We start from the raw sequence: 18,047 nt of genomic DNA, 5'->3' as shown, positions 1-18,047 counted from the left end.
GATTGCTTTAGGTATAAGGTTAGGTTGTTTATTTGAGTTGTTTATTGAGGTACGACTGTATTGCTTTATACTTCCCTCTTATAGAACTGATTTTGCTGCATCCCATAGGTTTTGGGTCATCGTTTTTTCACTGGCATTTGTTTCTAGGTATTTTTTAATTTCCTCTTTGATTTCTTCAGTAATCTCTTGGTTATTTAGTGTATTGTTTAGCCTCCATGTGTTTGTATTTTTTACAGATTTTTTCCTGTAATTGATATCTAGTCTCATAGCGTTGTGGTTGGAAAAGATACCTGATATGATTTCAGTTTTCTTAAATTTACCAAGGCTTGATTTGTGACCTAAGATATGATCTATCCTGGAGAATGTTCCATGAGCCCTTGAGAAGAAAGTGTATTCTGTTGTTTTTGGATGGAATGTCCTATAAATATCAATTAAGTCCATCTTGTTTAATGTATCACTTAAAGCTTGTGTTTCCTTATTTATTTTCATTTTGGATGATCTGTCCATTGGTGAAAGTGGGCTGTTAATGTCCCCTAGTATGATTGTGTTACTGTCGCTTTCCCCTTTTATGGCTGTCAGTATTTGTCTTATGTATTGAGGTGCTCCTATGTTGGGTGCATAAATATTTACAATTGTTACATCTTCTTCTTGGATTGATCCCTTGATCGTTATGTAGTGTCCTTCTTTGTCTCTTGTAATAGTCTTTATTTTAAAGTCTATTTTGTCTGATATGAGAATTGCTACTCCAGCTTTCCTTTGGTATCCATTTGCATGGAATGTCTTTTTCCATCCCCTCACTTTCAGTCTGTATGTATCCCTAGGTCTGAAGTGGGTCTCTTGTAGACAGCATATATACGGGTCTTGTTTTTGTATCCATTCAGCCCGTCTATGTCTTTTGGTTGGAGCATTTAATCCATTTAAACTTAAGGTAATTATTGATATGTATGTTCCTATTCCCATTTTCTTCATTGTTTTGGGTTTGTTATTGTAGGTGTTTTCCTTCTCTTGTGTTTCCTGCCTAAAGAAGTTCCTTTAGCATTTGTTGTAAAGCTGGTTTGGTGGTGCTGAATTCTCTTAGCTTTTGCTCGTCTGTAAAGTTTTTAATTTCTCTGTCGAATCTCAATGAGATCCTTTCTGGGTAGAGTAATCGTGGTTGTAAGTTTTTCCCTTTCATCACTTCGAATTTGTCCTGCCATTCCCTTCTGGCTTGCAGAGTTTCTACTGAAGGATCAGCTATTAACCTTATGGGGATTCCCTTGTATGTTAGTTGTTATTTTTCCCTTGCTGATTTTAATATTTTTTCTTTGTATTTAGTTTTTGATAATTTGATTGATATGTGTCTTGGTGTGTTTCTCCTTGAATTTATCTTGTATGGGACTCTCTGCACTTCCTGGGCTTGACTAACTATTTCCTTTCCCATATTACGGAAGTTTTCAAGTATAATGTCTTCAAATATTTTCTCAGTCCCTTTCTTTTTCTCTTCTTCTTCTGGCACCCCTATAATTCGAATGTTGGTGCATTTAAAATTGTCCCAGAGGTCTCTGAGACTGTCCTCGATTCTTTTCATTCTTTATTGTGCTCTGCAGTAATTATTTCCACTATTTTATCTTTGAGGTCACTTATCTGTTCTTCTGCCTCAGTTATTCTGCTGTTGATTCCTTCTAGAGAATTTTTAATTTCATTTATTGTGTTGTTCTTCATTGTTTTCTCTTTAGTTCTTCTAGGTTCTTGTTAAACGTTTCTTGTATTTTTTCCATTCTATTTCCAAGACTTTGGATCACCTTTACTATCATTATTCTGCATTCTTTTTCAGGTAGACTGCCTGTTTCCTCTTCATTTGTTTGCCCTGGTGGGTTTTTACCTTGCTCCTTCATCTGCTGTGTGTTTCTCTGTCTTTTCATTTTGCGTAACTTGCTGTGTTTGGGGTCTCCTTTTCTCAGGCTGCAGATTTGTAGATCCCGTTGTTTTTGGTGTCTACCCCTAGTGACTAAGGTTGGTTCAGTGGGTTGTGTAGGCTTCCTGGTGGAGGGGACTAGTGCATGTGTTTTGGTGGATGAGGCTGGATCTTGTCTTTCTGGTGGGCAGGACCACGTCCAGTGGTGTGTTTTGGGGTGTCTGTGACTTTATTATGATTTTAGGCAGCCTGTCTGCTAATGGGTGGGATTGTGTTCCTGTCTTGCTAGTTGTTTGGCATAGGGTGTCCAGCACTACAGCTTGCTGGTCGTTGAGTGGAGCTGGGTGTTAGCATTGAGATGGAGATCTCTGGGAGACCTTTTGCCATTTGATATTACGTGGAGCCAGGGGGTCTCTGTTGGAACAGTGGTCTCTTGCCTCTTAGACTTTTCCCCAGACTCCCTTCGGGCTAGCTGTGGTGCACTAGCCCCCTTCAGGCTGTGTTCACGAAGCCAACCCCAGTCCTCCTACTGGGATCTGAACTCTGAAGTCTGAGCCTCTGCTCCTAGCCCCCACCCACCTTGGCGGATGAGCAGACAAGCCTTTCAGGCTGCTGAGTGCTGGTAGGCCCGATCCTCTGTGTGGAAGTCTCTCCGCTTTGCCCTCTGCACCCATATTGCTGTGCTCTCCTCCATGGCCCTGAAGCTTCCCCCCAGCCCACCACTCGTCTCTGCCTGTGAAGGGGCTTCCTAACGTGTGGAAACTTTTCCTCCTTCACAGCTCCCTCCCAGAGGTGCAGGTCCTGTCCCTATTTTTTTGTCTCTGTGTTTTCTTTTTTCTTTTGCCCTGCCCAGGTACATGGGGAGTTTCTTGCCTTTTGGGAAGTCTGAGGTCTTCTACCAGCATTCAGTATATGTTCTGTAGGAGTTGTTCCACATGTAGATGTATTTGTGATGTATTTGTGGGGAGGAAGGTGATCTCCATGTCTTACTCCTCTGCCATCTTGAAGGTCTCTCCCAAAACAATCTTGAGAAATAAAAACGGAGCTGGAGGAATCAGTCTCCCTGATTTCAAACTATACTACAAAGCTACAGTAATCAAGACAGTATGGTACTGGCACAAAAACAGAAATGTAGATCAATGGAACAGGATAGAAAGCCCTGAGATAAACCAATGCACATATGGTCATCTTACCTTTCATAAAGGAGGCAAGAGTGTACAATGGAGAAAAGACAGCCTCTTCAATAAGTAGTGCTGGGAAAACTGGACAGCTACCTGTAAAAAATGACATTAGAACACTCCCTAACACCATACACAAAAATAAACTCAAAATGGATTAAAGACCTAAATGTAAGGCCAGACACTGTAAAACTCTTAGAGGAAAACATAGGCAGAACACTCTATGACATAAATCACAGCAAGATCCTTTTTGACCCACCTCCTAGAGAAATGAAAATAAAAACAAACATAAACAAATGGCACCTAATGAAACTTAAAAGCTTCTGCACAGCAAAGGAAACAAAAAAGATGAAAAGACAGCCCTTATAATGGGAGAAAATATTTGCAAATGAAGCAACTGACACAGGATTAATCTCCAAAATATACATGCAACTCATGCAGCTCAATTTCAAAAAAACAACCCAATCCAAAAATGGGCAGTGGACCTAAATAGACATTTCTCCAAAGAAGATATACAGATTGACAATGAACAGGTGAAAGGATGCTCAACATCATTAATCATTAGAGAAATGCAAATCAAAACTACAATGAGGTATCACCTCACACCACTCAGAGTGGACATCATCAAAAAAATCTACAAACAATAAATGCTGGAGAGGGTGTGGAGAAAAGGGAACCCTCTTGAAGTGTTGGTGGGAATATAAATTGATGCAGCCACTATGGAGAACCGTATGGAGGTTCCTTAAAAAACTAAAAATAGAACTACCATATGACCCAGCAATCCCACTACTTGGCGTATACCAAGAAAACCATAATTCAAATAGAGTCATGTACCACAGTGTTCATTGCAGCACTATTTACAATAGCCAGTACGTGGAAGCAACCTAAGTGTCTATTGACAGATGAATGGATAAAGAAGATGGGACACATATATACAATGGAATATTACTCAGCCATAAAAAGAAATGAAATTGAGTTATTTGTAGTGAGGTGGATGGTCCCAGAGTCTGTCATACAGAATGACGTAAGTCAGAAAGAGAGAAGCAAATACTGTATGCTAACACATATATATGGAATCTAAGAAAAAAAAATGGTTCTGATGAACCTAGGGGCAGGACAGGAATAAGGACAGAGCTGTAGAGAATGGTCTTGAGGACACGGGGAGGGGGAAGTGTAAACTGGGACAAAGTTAAGAGAGTAGCATTGACTACATACACTACCAATGTAAAATAGATAGCTAGTGGGAAGCAGCTGCATTGCACAGGGAGATCAGCTCAGTGATTTGTGACCACCTAGAAGAGTGGGATAAGGAGGGTGGGAGGGAGATTCAAGAGTGAAGCAATATGGGGATATACATATGCATATAGCTGATTCACTTTGTTATACAGCAGAGACCAACACAACACTGTAAAGCAATTATATTCCAATAAAGATGTTAAAAATTATTTTATTGAAGTATAGTTGATTTACAATGTTGTGTTAATTTTAGCTGTACAGCAAAGTGACTCAGTAATACATATATATTCTTTTTCACATTCTTTTCCATTATGGTTTATCACAGGATATTGAATATAGTTCCCTGTGCGATACACTAGGACCTTATTGTTTATCCATCCTATATATAATAGTTTGTTCTTGTTAATCCCAAACTCCCAATCCTTCCCTCCCACACACTCTTCCCCCACTTGGCAACCACAAGTCTGTTCTCCATGTCTGTGAGTCTGTTTCTGTTTTGTAGATATGTTCATTTTTGTTGTATTTTAGATTCCACATATAAGTGATATCATATGGCATTTGTCTTTCGCCTTCTGACTGACTTTGTTTAGTATGATAATCTCTAGTTCCATCCATGTTGCTACAAATGCATTTTTTCATTCTTTTTTATGGCTGAGTAGTATTCCATTGTGTGTGTGTGTGTGTGTGTATCTATCTATCTCACTCCTTCTTCCTCCATTCATCCTTCATAGGACATTTAGGTTGTTTCCATGTCTTGGCTATTGTGAATAGTGCTGCTATGAACATAGGGGTGCTTGTATCTTTTTGAATTATAGTTATGTCTGGGTATATGCCCAGGAATAGGATTGCTGGATCCTATTGCAACTCTATTTTTAGTTTCTTGAGCAACCTCCATACTGTTTTCCATAATGGCTGCACCAATTTACATTCCCACCAACAGGCTAAGAGGGTTCCCTTTTCTCAACACCCTCTCCAACATTTATTATTTTTAGACTTTTTAATGATGGCCATTCTGACTGGTGTGAGGTGGTACCTCACTGTAGTTTTGATTTGCATTTCTCTAATAATTAGCGATGATGAGCATCTTTTCATGTCCCTATTGGCCATCTGTATGTCTTCTTTGGAGAAGTGTCTATTTAGGTCTTCTGCCCATTTTTTGATTGGGTTTTTTGCTTTTTTTGTTATTGAGTTGTGTGCGCTGTTTGTATATTTTTGAAATTAAGCCCTTGTTGGTCACATCATTTGCAAATATTTTCTCCCAGTCTGTAGGTTGTATTTTTTGTTTTGTTTATGGTTTCCTTTGATGTATAGAAGCTTGTGAGTTTGATTAGGTCCCATTTGTTTATCTTTGCTTTCATTTCCATTGCCTTTGGAGACTGAACTAAGGAAATGAATTCATTATATTTAATTTCAAATTAATGTTTTTGCTTTCAGCTTTGATACAGCACTTACAGCAATTAGTTTTACTTTTTTTTTTTTACATAGTATCATTGGCTATAGTGTTCTTTTAATATTACAATTTCTCTATTCTTAAACTCCTATTCTTTCTTTCTTTCTTTTTTTTCTGTCCTTCATAGTACTGTGTCTTTCAGTAAGTTTTAAAGAAAGAGTACACAGGGCATTTTTTCTGACCAGTGGTATTACTTAGAATGTTATTATCTTGGCTTTGGAGATGGATGGCCTCTCCAAAACCTGGGTAGCAAAACCCTTAGTGTTTTCCTCATCATGTCGACTGAAAAAAAGTGCATAACATGAGAGTTGTGAGTTAGGCTTTATTTGAGGCAAAATGAGGACTATCACCTGGGAGACAGCATCTCAGATAGCTCTGAGGAATTGCTCCAAAGAGGTAGGGGGTAGTCAGTATATACGTAACTGTGGTGAAGGGGATACATGCAGTCAAGCACATATTTTGGCAGAAGATTGCTGCTAGTCACAAGAAGGTTGTTGCTAGTCACGAGGAGCAGATGTCTCTGTTAATGCTTTTAGTGCTGCTTTTGATATGAGAAGATGCAAGAAACTGGGCCCATAAAATCTCCTGAAAATAGCTGGCTATCTGAAGGCCTGTTCTGCCAGTTTTTCCCAGAGCACAGAGTGCTTCATTACTGATCTCACCCTGAACTCCCTTCAGGGTGTATTGAAGGTTGGTGACTGCAGTGACTAGTGACCTCATCCTTGCAGAGGCAGATGGCAAGTAACAATTTTTAGTTGGCAATCTCATGCTAACTCTTTCCATTTATGTAGCAAACTTCCCTCCTTCTTATTTTTCTTTTATTTAAGATGAATTTCAAATTCTGAATGAAATATCTTAAGGATATTTGTATGGGAAGAAGATCCTCAAAGTCTAGCATTATAATTTTATTTAGTAGATACTATTAGGTACTTATTAAATTTTGCTTTCTACAAATTGCTGTCTAGTAATTTTCCCCTTCTACTTTGTCTTCAGAATTTTTAAAAATAAAAGCCAAAAGAACTCACTAGAAAGAAATAAAAGGAATGTTAATGTGTGCAATGTGGCTTACCATCTTAGAAGGCAAAATCCAGAGGGCATAACTTTTAAATTTGTATTCTCTCTATGAAAAATCATGAAGTAAATGACTCTGTTTTACTCCGTCTTTCCCTTTCTCATGTTTTTGCACCCACAGTTGACTTTGTTTTCTACCTACCTCAAGTGCCTGGTGTCCTGAAGTTCTTGTTTATTATTTACACTGGGCCTCCTTCCAAAAAGAATTAGTCTTCAGAAAATAAAAAGCACAAATACAATAAACTCATTAAAACAAGGATAAGAGTTAAGCAATAAAAGTAGGGGATAATTATGTAGAATACCTAGAAACACTGCAGTTGATCCTAAAATTTAACCCTGAGCAATCTGGTAGCAAATAGAAACAGAAAGATAAAAATTTTGCCAATTTATAATCATTATACAATAAATGGCAAGCTAGAAGTTAGGGTGCTGAGTCACCCATAGAGAAACTATTTCTCTGATTGTACATGCTTAGAGGAATTTTTCACGTATGTATATATACGTGTATATTTTATTTAGAGACCAACATAAGGAACAGTGTACTTGATCATATTGCTGTACAAATGATGATAAAATTTACATGTAGTTATCTCTCAAAAGCATAATGTTAAAGTATATAAAGGTGGTCTGGTGTGCCAGAATGATGTAATCTGGATATGATGCTTTTTAATTATTTTACTGGATTGATTGTTTCTAAGCCTTTTAAGTCAGGTATTAGTTCCTCTTCCTTTTTGTTTTTGGTTTTTGCAGACATTCATATGATAGTTGCTGGATTTTCAACACTATTTTGAAAATCATTATTTTCAATTTTCATATAAAACATTATTTTCAACATAATTTTCAACATATAGAATGAGAAAACATATAACAGTAAAAGGCTCTTATAATCCATTAACATTTTTATGTACATTTGGATTTTATTCATAAATGCTAACTATTAACATTTGCTGATCACTTATTTTGTATCAGATATTAATTTGTTGTTCATATAGATTCTAATGGTTTGAAGACTAATGTGAGTTCCATGAGGGGTGAAATGTCTCTTTTATCCACTGGTGTTATCTTTCAGGCCCCTCTACTAGAAAGTTACTACTTTTTGCTTTTTAATTAATAAATTTCTTGTAGGGATATAGTTTAAAACTCTGTAAATGTCCTGTTCCTCATTTTACTTTTGCACAGCAGTTTTAAAATTCACTGCCTGAAACAGGTATTACTATGATAGTTGCCAAGTGGGAAATTTCTAACTCCATTATTCCTTCTACCTTTATTAGTTGGCATACTACTCATTTGTTTGTTTATCAGTATGGATGGCTGAGTTGTTATTTTATTCAGTGGATTATAATCAGTTACTATCATTAGATTGCTCAGGTTACCCTAGATAGATCTGGTCAGTGGGAGCCTTTCACTCTATCATGTCCTTTTTTTTTTTTCTTTTCCGTCCTGGGTACCTATGACCTTTTGACATGTCTCCATTATTTTCTGAAAACGTCCTTTTGTCACAAGATGTTCCCAGCCCCATTCCTAGAATCAGCCAGTTCTCCAAGGAGTCCAGTTTCCTTTTAATGGGACACTGAATTTAGAAACCAAGATCTAGGGGTTAGGAATATTTTAGTAATGGCGGTGTTCTTGCCTCTCAACTCTTGTGCTGACAGAGCTAAAATATAGATGTATGTGTATAAATATAACTGTGTAATAAAATGTGACAGTAGAAAAAAGCAGTATTGCTAAATTAATGTATTTATTTATTTTTAACATCTTTATTGGAGTATAATTGCTTTACAATGGTGTGTTAGTTTCTGCTTTATAAAAAAGTGAATCAGCTGTACATATACATATATCCCCATGTCTCTTCCCTTTTGTGTCTCCCTCCCTCCAACCCTTCCTATCCCACCCCGCTGGGTGGTCACAAAGCACCGAGCTGATCTCCCTGTGCTATGCGGCTGCTTCCCACCAGCTATCGGTTATATATTTGGTAGTGTATATATGTCCATGCCCCTCGCTCACTTGGTCCTAGCTTACCCTTCCCCCTCCCCATATCCTCAAGTCCATTCTCTAGTAGGTCTGCATCTTTATTCCCATCTTGCCCCTAGGTTCTTCGTGACCACTTTTTTTTTTTTTTAGATTCCATATATATGTGTTAGCATATGGTATTTGTTTTTCTCTTTCTGACTTACTTCACTCTGTATGACAGACTCTAGGTCCATCCACCTCACTACAGATAACCCAATTTCGTTTCTTTTTATGGCTGAGTAATATTCCATTGTATGTATGTGCCATCTGTTGATGGACACTTAGGTTGCTCCCATGTCCTGGCTATTGTAAATAGAGCTGCAATGAAAATTGTGGTACATGACTCTTTTTGATTTATGGTTTTCTCAGGGTATAAACCCAGATGTGGGATTGCTGGGTCGAATGGTAGTTCTATTTTTAGTTTTTTAAGGAACCCTCATACTGTTCTCCATAGAGGCTGTATCAATTTACATTCCCACCAACACTGGGTTGAGAAAAGGGTTCCCTTTTCTCCACACCCTCTCCAGCACTTATTGTTTCTAGATTTTTTGATGATGGCCATTCTGACTGGTGTGAGATGATATCTCATTGTAGTTTTGATTTGCATTACTCTAATGATTAATGATGTTGAGCATTCTTTCATATGTTTGTTGGCAATCTGTATATCTTCTTTGGAGAAATGTCTATTTAGGTCTTCTGCCCATTTTTGGATTGGGTTGTTTTTTTTAATATTGAGCTGCATGAGCTGCTTGTAAATTTTGGAGATGAATCCTCTGTCAGTTGCTTCATTTGCAAATGTTTTCTCCCATTCTGAGGGTTTTCTTTTCATCTTGTTTATGGTTTCCTTTGCTGTGCAGAAGCTTTTAAGTTTCATTAGGTCCCATTTGTTTATTTTTGTTTTTATTTCCATTTCTCTAGGAGGTGGGTCAAAAAAGATCTTGCTGTGATTTATGTCACAGAGTGTTCTGCCTATGTTTTCCTCTAAGAGTTTTACAGTGTCTGTCCTTACATTTAGGTCTTTAATCCATTTTGAGTTTATTTTTGTGTATGGTGTTAGGGAATGTTCTAATTTCATTCTTTTACTTGTAGCTGTCCAGCTTTCCCAGCACCATTTATTGAAGAGGCTGTCGTTTCTCCATTGTATATTCTTGCCTTCTTTATCAAAAATAAGGTAACCATATGTCTGTGGGTTTATCTCTGGGCTTTCTATCAGTTCCATTAAACTATATTTCTGTTTTTGTGCCAGTACCATACTGCCTTGATTACTGTAGCTTTGTAGTATAGTCTGAAGTCAGGGAGCCTGATTCCTACAGCTCCGTTTTCTTTCTCAATATCGCTTTGGCTATTTGGGGTCTTTTGTGTTTCCATACAAATGGTGAAATTTTTTATTCTTGTTCTGTGAAAAATGCCAGTGGTAGTTTGATAGGGATTGCATTGAATCTGTAGATTGCTTTGTATAGTATAGTCATTTTCACAATGTTCGTTCTTCCAATCCAAGAACATGCTATATCTCTCCACCTGTTTGTATCATCTTTAATGTCTTTCATCAGTGTCTTATAGTTTTCTGCCTACAGGTCTTTTGTCTCCTTAGGTAGGTTTATTCTTAGGTATTTTATTCTTTCTGTTGCAGTGGTAAATGGGAGTGTTTCCTTAATTTCACTTTCAGATTTCTCATGATTAGTGTATAGGAATGCCAGAGACTTCTGTGCATTAATTTTGTATCCTGCTACGTTACCAAATTTGTTGATTAGCTCTAGTCGTTTTCTGGTAGCGTCTTCAGGATTCTTTATGTGTAGTATCATGTCATCTGCAAACAGTGACAGCTTTACTTGTTCTTTTCTGATTCGGATTTCTTTTATTTCTTTTTCTTCTCTGATTGCTGTAGCTAAAACTTCCAAAACAATGTTGAATAATAGTGGTGACAGTGGGCAACCTTGTCTTGTTCCTGATCTTACTGGAAATGTTTTCAGTTTTTCACCATTGAAGACAGTGTTGGCTGTGGGTTTGTCATATATGGCCTTTATTATGTTGAGGTAAGTTCCCTCTATGCCTACTTTCTGGAGAATTTTTATCATAAATGTGTGTTGAATTTTGTTGAAAGCTTTTTCTGCATCTATTGAGATTATCATATGGTTTTTATTCTTCAATTTATTAATATGGTGTATCACATTGATTGATTTGCGTATATTGAAGAATCCTTTCATTCCTGGGATAAACCCCACTTGATCATGGTGTATGATCATCTTAATGTGCTGTTGGATTCTGTTTGCTAGTATTTTGTTGAGGATTTTTTCATCTGTGTTCATCAGTGATATTGACCTGTAGTTTTCTTTCGTTGTGACATCCTTGTTTAGTTTTGGGATCAGGGTGATGGTGGCCTCGTAGAATGAGTTTGGGAGTGTTCCTCCCTCTGCTATATTTTGGAAGAGTTTGAGAAGGATAGGTGTTAACTTTTCTATAAATGTTTGATAGAATTCACGTGTGAAGCCATCTGGTCCTGGGCTTTTGTTTGTTGGAAGATTTTTAATCACAGTTTCAATTTCAGTGATTGTGATTGTTCTGTTTATATTTTCTGTTTCTTACTGGTTCATTCTCGGAAGGTTGTGCTTTTCTAAGAATTTGTCCATTTCTTCCAGTTTGTCCATTTTATTGGCATATAGTTGCTTGTAGTAATCTCTCATGATTCTTTGTATTTCTGCAGTGTCAGTTGTTACTTCTCCTTTTTCACTTCTAATTGTATTGCTTTGAGTCCTCTCCCTCTTTTTCTTGATGAGTCTGGCTAATGGTTTATCAATTTTGTTTATCTTCTCAACGAACCAGCTTTTAGTTTTATTGATCATTACCATTGTTTTCTTTGTTTTTATTTCATTTATTTCTGCTCTGATCTTTATGATTTCTTTCCTTCTGCTAACTTTGGGTTTTGTTTGTTGTTCTTTCTCTAGTTTCTTTAGGTGTAAGGTTAGATTGTTTATTTCAGATTTTTCTTGTTGCTTGAGGTAGGCTTGTATAGCTATAAACTTCCCTCTTATAACTGCTTTTGCTGCATTCCATAGGTTTTGGGTCATCGTGTTTTCATTGTCATTTGTTTCTAGGTATTTTTTTGATTACCTCTTTGATTTCTTTAGTGATCTCTAGGTTATTTAGTAGTGCATTGTTCAGCCTCCATGTGTTTGTATTTTTTACAGATTTTTTCCTCTAATTGATATCTAGTTTCATAGTGTTGTGATCGGAAAAGATACTTGATATAATTTCAGTTTTCTTAAATTTACCAAGGCTTGATTTGTGACCCAAGATATGATCTATCCTGCAGAATGTTCCATGAGCACTTGAGAAGAAAGTGTATTCTGTTGTTTTTGGATGGAGTGTTCTATAAATATCAATTAAGTCCATCTTGTTTAATGTATCATTTAAAGCTTGTGTTTCCTTATTTATTTTCATTTTGGATGATCTGTCCATGGGTGAAAGTGGGCTGTTAAAGTCCCCTAGTATGATTGTGTTACTGTCGCTTTCCCCTTTTATGGCTGTCAGTATTTGTCTTATGTATTGAGGTGCTCCTATGTTGGGTGCATAAATATTTACAATTGTTATATCTTCTTCTTGGATTGATCCCTTGATCATTATGTAATGTCCTTCTTTGTCTCTTGTAATAGTCTTTATTTTAAAGTCTATTTTGTCTGATATGAGAATTGCTACTCCAGCTTTCCTTTGGTATCCATTTGCATGGAATGTCTTTTTCCATCCCCTCACTTTCAGTCTGTATGTGTCCCTAGGTCTGAAGTGGGTCTTTTGGAGACAACATATATATGGGTCTTGTTTTTGTATACATTCAGCCCGTCTGTGTCTTTTGGTTGGAGCATTTAATCCATTTACATTTAAGGTAATTATCGATATGTATGTTCCTGTTACCATTTTCTTCATTGTTTTGGGTTTGTTTTTGTAGGTCTTTTCCTTCTCTTGTGTTTCCTGCCTAAAGAAGTTCCTTTAGCATTTGTTGTAAAGCTGGTTTGGTGGTGGTGAATTCTCTTAGCTTTTGCTAGTCTGTAAAGGTTTGAATTTCTCTGTCGAATGTGAATGAGATCCCTGCTGGGTAGAGTAATCTTGGTTGTAGGTTTTTCCCTTTCATCACTTTGAATATGTCCTGCCATTCCCTTCTGGCTTGCAGAGTTTCTGCTGAAGGATCAGCTGTTAACCTTATGGGGATTCCCTTGTATGTTAGTTGTTGTTTTTCCCTTGCTGCTTTTAATATTTTTTCTTTGTATTTAGTTATTGATAATTTGATTGATATGTGTCTTGGCATGTTTCTCCTTGGATTTATCTTGTATGGGACTCTCTGCACTTCCTGGATTGATTAACTATTTCCTTTCCCATATTAGGGAAGTTTTCAAGTATAATGTCTTCAAATATTTTCTCAGTCCCTTTCTTTTTCTCTTCTGCTTCTTCTGGCACCTCTATAATTCGAATGTTGGTGTACTTAATATTGTCCCAGAGGTCTCTGAGACTGTCCTCAACTCTTCTCATTCTTTATTGTGCTCTGCAGTAATTATTTCCACTATTTTATCTTCCAGGTCACTTATCCGTTCTTCTGCCTCAGATATTCTGCTGTTGATCCCTTCTAGAGAATTTTTAATTTCATTTATTGTGTTGTTCATCATTGTTTGTTTGCTCTTTAGTTCTTCTAGGTCCTTGTTAAATGTTGCTTGTATTTTCTCCATTCTATTTCCAGGATTTTGGATCACCTTTACTATCATTATTCTGCATTCTTTTTCAGGTAGACTGCCTGTTTCCTCTTCATTGGTTTGCCCTGGTGGGTTTTTAACCTTGCTCCTTCATCTGCTGTGTGTTTCTCTGTCTTCTCATTTTGTTTAACTTACTGTGTTTGGGGTCTCCTTTTCGCAGGCTGCAGGTTTGTAGATCCCGTTGTTTTTGGTGTCTGCCCCTAGTGACTAAGGTTGGTTCAGTGGGTTGTGTAGGCTTCCTGGTGGAGGGGACTAGTGCCTGTGTTCTGGTGGATGATGCTGGGTCTTGTCTTTCTGGTGGGCAGGTCCGCGTCTGGTGGTGTGTTTTGGGGTGTCTGTGACCTTATTATGATTTTAGGCAGCCTGTCTGCTAATGGATGTGGTTGTGTTCCTGTCTTGCTAGTTGTTTGGCATAGGGTGTCCACCACTGGAGCTTGCTGGTCGTTGAGTGGAGCTGGGTCTTGGCATTGAGATGGAGATCTCTGGGAGATTTTCGCTGTTTGATATTACGTGGAGCTGGGAGGTCTCTGGTGGACCAGTGTCCTCAACTCGGCTTCCCCTCCTCAGAGGCACAGGCCTGACGTCCGGTCGGAGCACCAAGACCCTGTCATCCTCACGAAAAAGAAAAAGGGAAAAATATATATATATGTCGTTGCTCCCAAAGTCCACCTCCTCAATTTGGGATGATTCGTTTCTATTCAGGTATTCCACAGATGCAGGGTATATCAAGGTGATTGTGGAGATTAAATCCTCTGCTCCTGAGGCTGCTGGGAGAGATTTCCCTTTCTCTTCTTTGTTCTCACAGCTCCTAGGGGCTCAGATTTGGATTTGGCCCCGCCTCTGCATCTAGGTCGCCTGAGGGCGTCTGTTCTTCGCTCAGACAGGACGGGGTTAAAGGAGCAGCTGATTCAGGGGCTCTGGCTCACTCAGGCCGGGGGTGGGGGGGAGGGAGGGGCGCGGATGCGAGGAGAGCCTGCGGCGGCAGAGGGCCAGTGTGACGTTGCAGCAGCCTGAGGTGCGCCGTGCGTTCTCCCGGGGAAGTTGTCCCTGGATCACGGGACCGTGGCAGTGGCGGGCTGCACAGGGTCCCAGGAGGGGAGGTGTGGAGAGTAACCTGTGCTCGCACACAGGCTTCTTGGTGGCGACGGCAGCAGCCTTAGCGTCTCCCGCCCGTCTCTGGGGTCCTTGCTGATAGCTGCGGCTCACGCCCATCTCTGGAGCTCATTTAGGTGGCACTCTTAATCTCACCTCGCGCACCATGAAACAAAGAGGCAAGAAAAGGTCTCTTGCCTCTTCAGCAGGTCCAGACCTTTTCCCGGACTCCCTCCCAGCTAGCTGTGGCGCACTAGCCCCCTTCAGGCTGTGTTCACGCAGCCAACCCCAGTCCTCTCCCTGGGATCTAAGCTGTGTAGCCCACTGGAGCCTCAGCTCCCAGCCCCTGCCTGCCCCAGCAGGTGAGCAGACGAGCCTCTCGGGCTGGTGAGTGCCGGTAGGCACCGATCCTCTGTGCGGGAATCTCTCTGCTTTGCCCTCAGCACCCCTGTGCTGTGCTCTCCTCCACGGCCCCGAAGCTCCCCCGCCTCCGCCACCCGCAGTCTCCGCCCGCGAAGGGGCTTCTAGCGTGTGGAAACCTTTCCTCCTTCACTGCTCCCTCCCACTGGTGCACGTCCTGTCCCTATCCTTTTGTCTCTGTTTATTCTTTTTTCTTTTGCCCTACCCAGGTACGTGGGGAGTTTCTTGACTTTTGGGACGTCTGAGGTCTTCTGCCAGCATTCAGTAGGTGTTCTGTAGGAGTTGTTCCACGTGTAGATGTATTTCTGATGTATTTGTGGGGGGGAAGGTGATCTCTGCATCTTACTCTTGTGCCGTCTTGAAGCTCCTAATGTATTTATTTTATGCAATTAAAATATGTTTAAAGTTAAAACAACTGAATATTGTAAGTCACCGTTAATATTACACCTCAAGTATATATATATATATATATATATATATATATATATATTTTTTTTTTTGCATTACGCGGTTCTCTCACTGTTGTGGCCTCTCCCGTTGCGGAGCACAGGCTCCGGATGCGCAGGCTCAGTGGCCATGGCTCACGGGTCCAGCCACTCCGTGGCATGTGGGATCTTCCCGGACCGGGGCACGAACCCGTGTCCCCTGCATCGGCAGGCGGACTCTCAACCACTGCGCCACCAGGGAAGCCCTCAAGTATATTTATAGTGGTTAAAAAAACTTTTTATTTAGATAACTGATTATTTCCTTATATTTGGGTTGCCATATATTCTGACATATATGCAGTTTTCACCAAGGAGGAGAATGTGCCTGGTTTCAAATATTCAGAGGAGAATTTACACTTTGATTTAGTGGGAATGGATATGTAACTGAGGTCTACAGTCTTAAATGTTACCATTCCCCAAGGAACTTAGGATTTATGTACAAGGGTTTCATGCAGAGGCTTGCAAGAAACATATTCATGAGTTTAGAGTCTTCTTCATGAGGAAATTATATGGGAATATTAGTGTAATTTTCTTATCAAAAAAGAAGCTAAAACAGATTCCATTATGTCATTGCTTTAGATAACAATCATCAATTATTGATCAGAATTTAGAGAAATTTCTCTTAGAAATGAAAGTACAGCACTCAGTTCTTTCTAGTTGCCTAGTTTTCTTATGAATCTTTTCTACTTTGGTATAGCACAGGCTAAAGAAAATATTTTCATGGGTTACTCGTTTCTCATTAAATTTATGATTATAAATGAGCTCTCAGTGCTGCCTGCTGGTGGATTTTGCCACTTTAGTAAGCTGGCTTTCCTACAGTGTTTCCCAGTCTTGTGGAAAGTATGCATCGTTTTTAAAGGAAACAATCTTGTGGTTACCCAAGGTTAACAGTGTTGATGCTCACATCACGAATATAGTGCTGACTACTAAGGTACAGATCTTTTGGGTTCAGCATACCCAGACCTCTAGGTGCTTTATGATTCAATTCTTCCATCATAGTTTTTCTATTTCAACTGTTATGAACCTTTTGTGCAGCGAGCTGAGCTATCATCTGGCCTTCAGTTGTCAAGAATACATCATTTATATCAGTCTACCTTTGCTCTTTTCTCATTAGTCTACAACTGTTTAATTCAGACTTGCTTCTTGGTTATAAGGTCCAGAATATGCTATTATTTATGAAAATGTATTCAGAAACCTACAGAGATAATAGTTCTTATTTTGAAAACGTATATCATAACAAATGGGAAAAGACTGATACACAAATTAATCAAAGTTTAAAAGTAACAAGAACACATTACAGAAAATACAGGAAATAAGAGAAGAAGATACAAATCCCTCATAATTATAGAACCCTAACAGAGACACTGTTAGAGGACTAGAATTTCCAGTCTTCTATTTTTTCTATGCATATGAGCACTTTTAGATTTTCTGGTTATAATGTGTGTATCATTTCACATACCTGCTTTTCTTTCCAGGCTACATATAGGACAGCTGTCTCCATTTACCTTGCCTTAGGAGTAGATTAAAAAGCAACCAATATTTATTTACTTAATCTGTATGATTAGAATCCTGTAAATCTTATAAATTACAGTTGACCCTTGAAAACGAGGGGGTTAGGGGTGCTGACCCCCTGCACAGTTGAAAATCCCCAGACTGCTGTCTCTGCCTCAAAAATAAAGGAATTGATAAATGACCCACCCAAGGGCAGGAAGCTCAGTTTGGATAGAATTAGGACTCAAACTCTACTTCTTTTGATTCCACGTATTGTGATCTCTTGAACACAGTTGAACACATACTTTTCCCCACACTTAGTTAGTTTAAATGTCTGTTAAATGAAAATACAAGTACTATATTTATTGAAAAAATTCATGTATAAAGTGGACCGATGCAGGTCAAACTCGTGTTGTTCAAGGGTCATGTGTACATTTGGAGTACATTTATTTACAGAACCATAGTTGTATTATATCAGTGTACATTTCTGTAGTTATCAAATGTTATAAAAAGAACACAGATATATTTTAGAACCAATAAGGTATGTAAGGTCTGCACTTAAACATCTTTATAATTAATTAATAATTAAGCACTATCATCTGTAAAGATGTTCGTCAGTTGAATAGCATACATAACTTGAAAGGTTTCAGATTTTTAACTTGTTTGTGTATTTATAGCAAAAGAAGAGTTCACTGAAGCAGGAAACTACCTAAAAGGATGTGTTATCACAGGAATTTATTCTGAAGAAGATGTTTTGACACTGTAAGTCTGTTGGTCTTCTAATTTTAGGGAGGAAGAAGTTTGCAAAATAATTTATTGTTTGTCTTTACAAAGTTGATGAAGGAAAATAGGGCAGCAACATAACTAAATTTTTAATTTCCTTCTGGGAAGATCTAGGAAGTACTACCTGGCTATTTAGAATTTTTAGATATTCAAAATTCTTCTTTAGGCTAGATGCCCTCATGAGGCAACATTGGATTCATA

At 38.6% G+C, this 18,047-nt stretch overlaps 1 protein-coding gene across 6 annotated transcripts in view; it reads left to right on the top strand.

The window, feature by feature from the left end:
* Nucleotides 1–18,047, top strand: part of TXNDC16 (thioredoxin domain containing 16) — a 113,575-nt gene that overhangs the window by 79,808 nt on the left and 15,720 nt on the right. For all 6 annotated transcript variants that reach the window (XM_060293619.1, XM_030854981.2, XM_060293617.1 and 3 more), the window contains one exon: nt 17,741–17,825. In XM_060293619.1, the coding sequence (XP_060149602.1) occupies nt 17,741–17,825 (85 nt within the window). The remainder of the gene's footprint in view (nt 1–17,740; nt 17,826–18,047) is intronic.

This window comes from Globicephala melas, chromosome 2, assembly GCF_963455315.2.
Source record: "Globicephala melas chromosome 2, mGloMel1.2, whole genome shotgun sequence".
NCBI lineage: Eukaryota > Metazoa > Chordata > Mammalia > Artiodactyla > Delphinidae > Globicephala > Globicephala melas.
The sequence above is the reverse complement of the archived record's forward strand: the minus strand, read 5'-3'. Positions and strand labels throughout refer to the sequence as shown.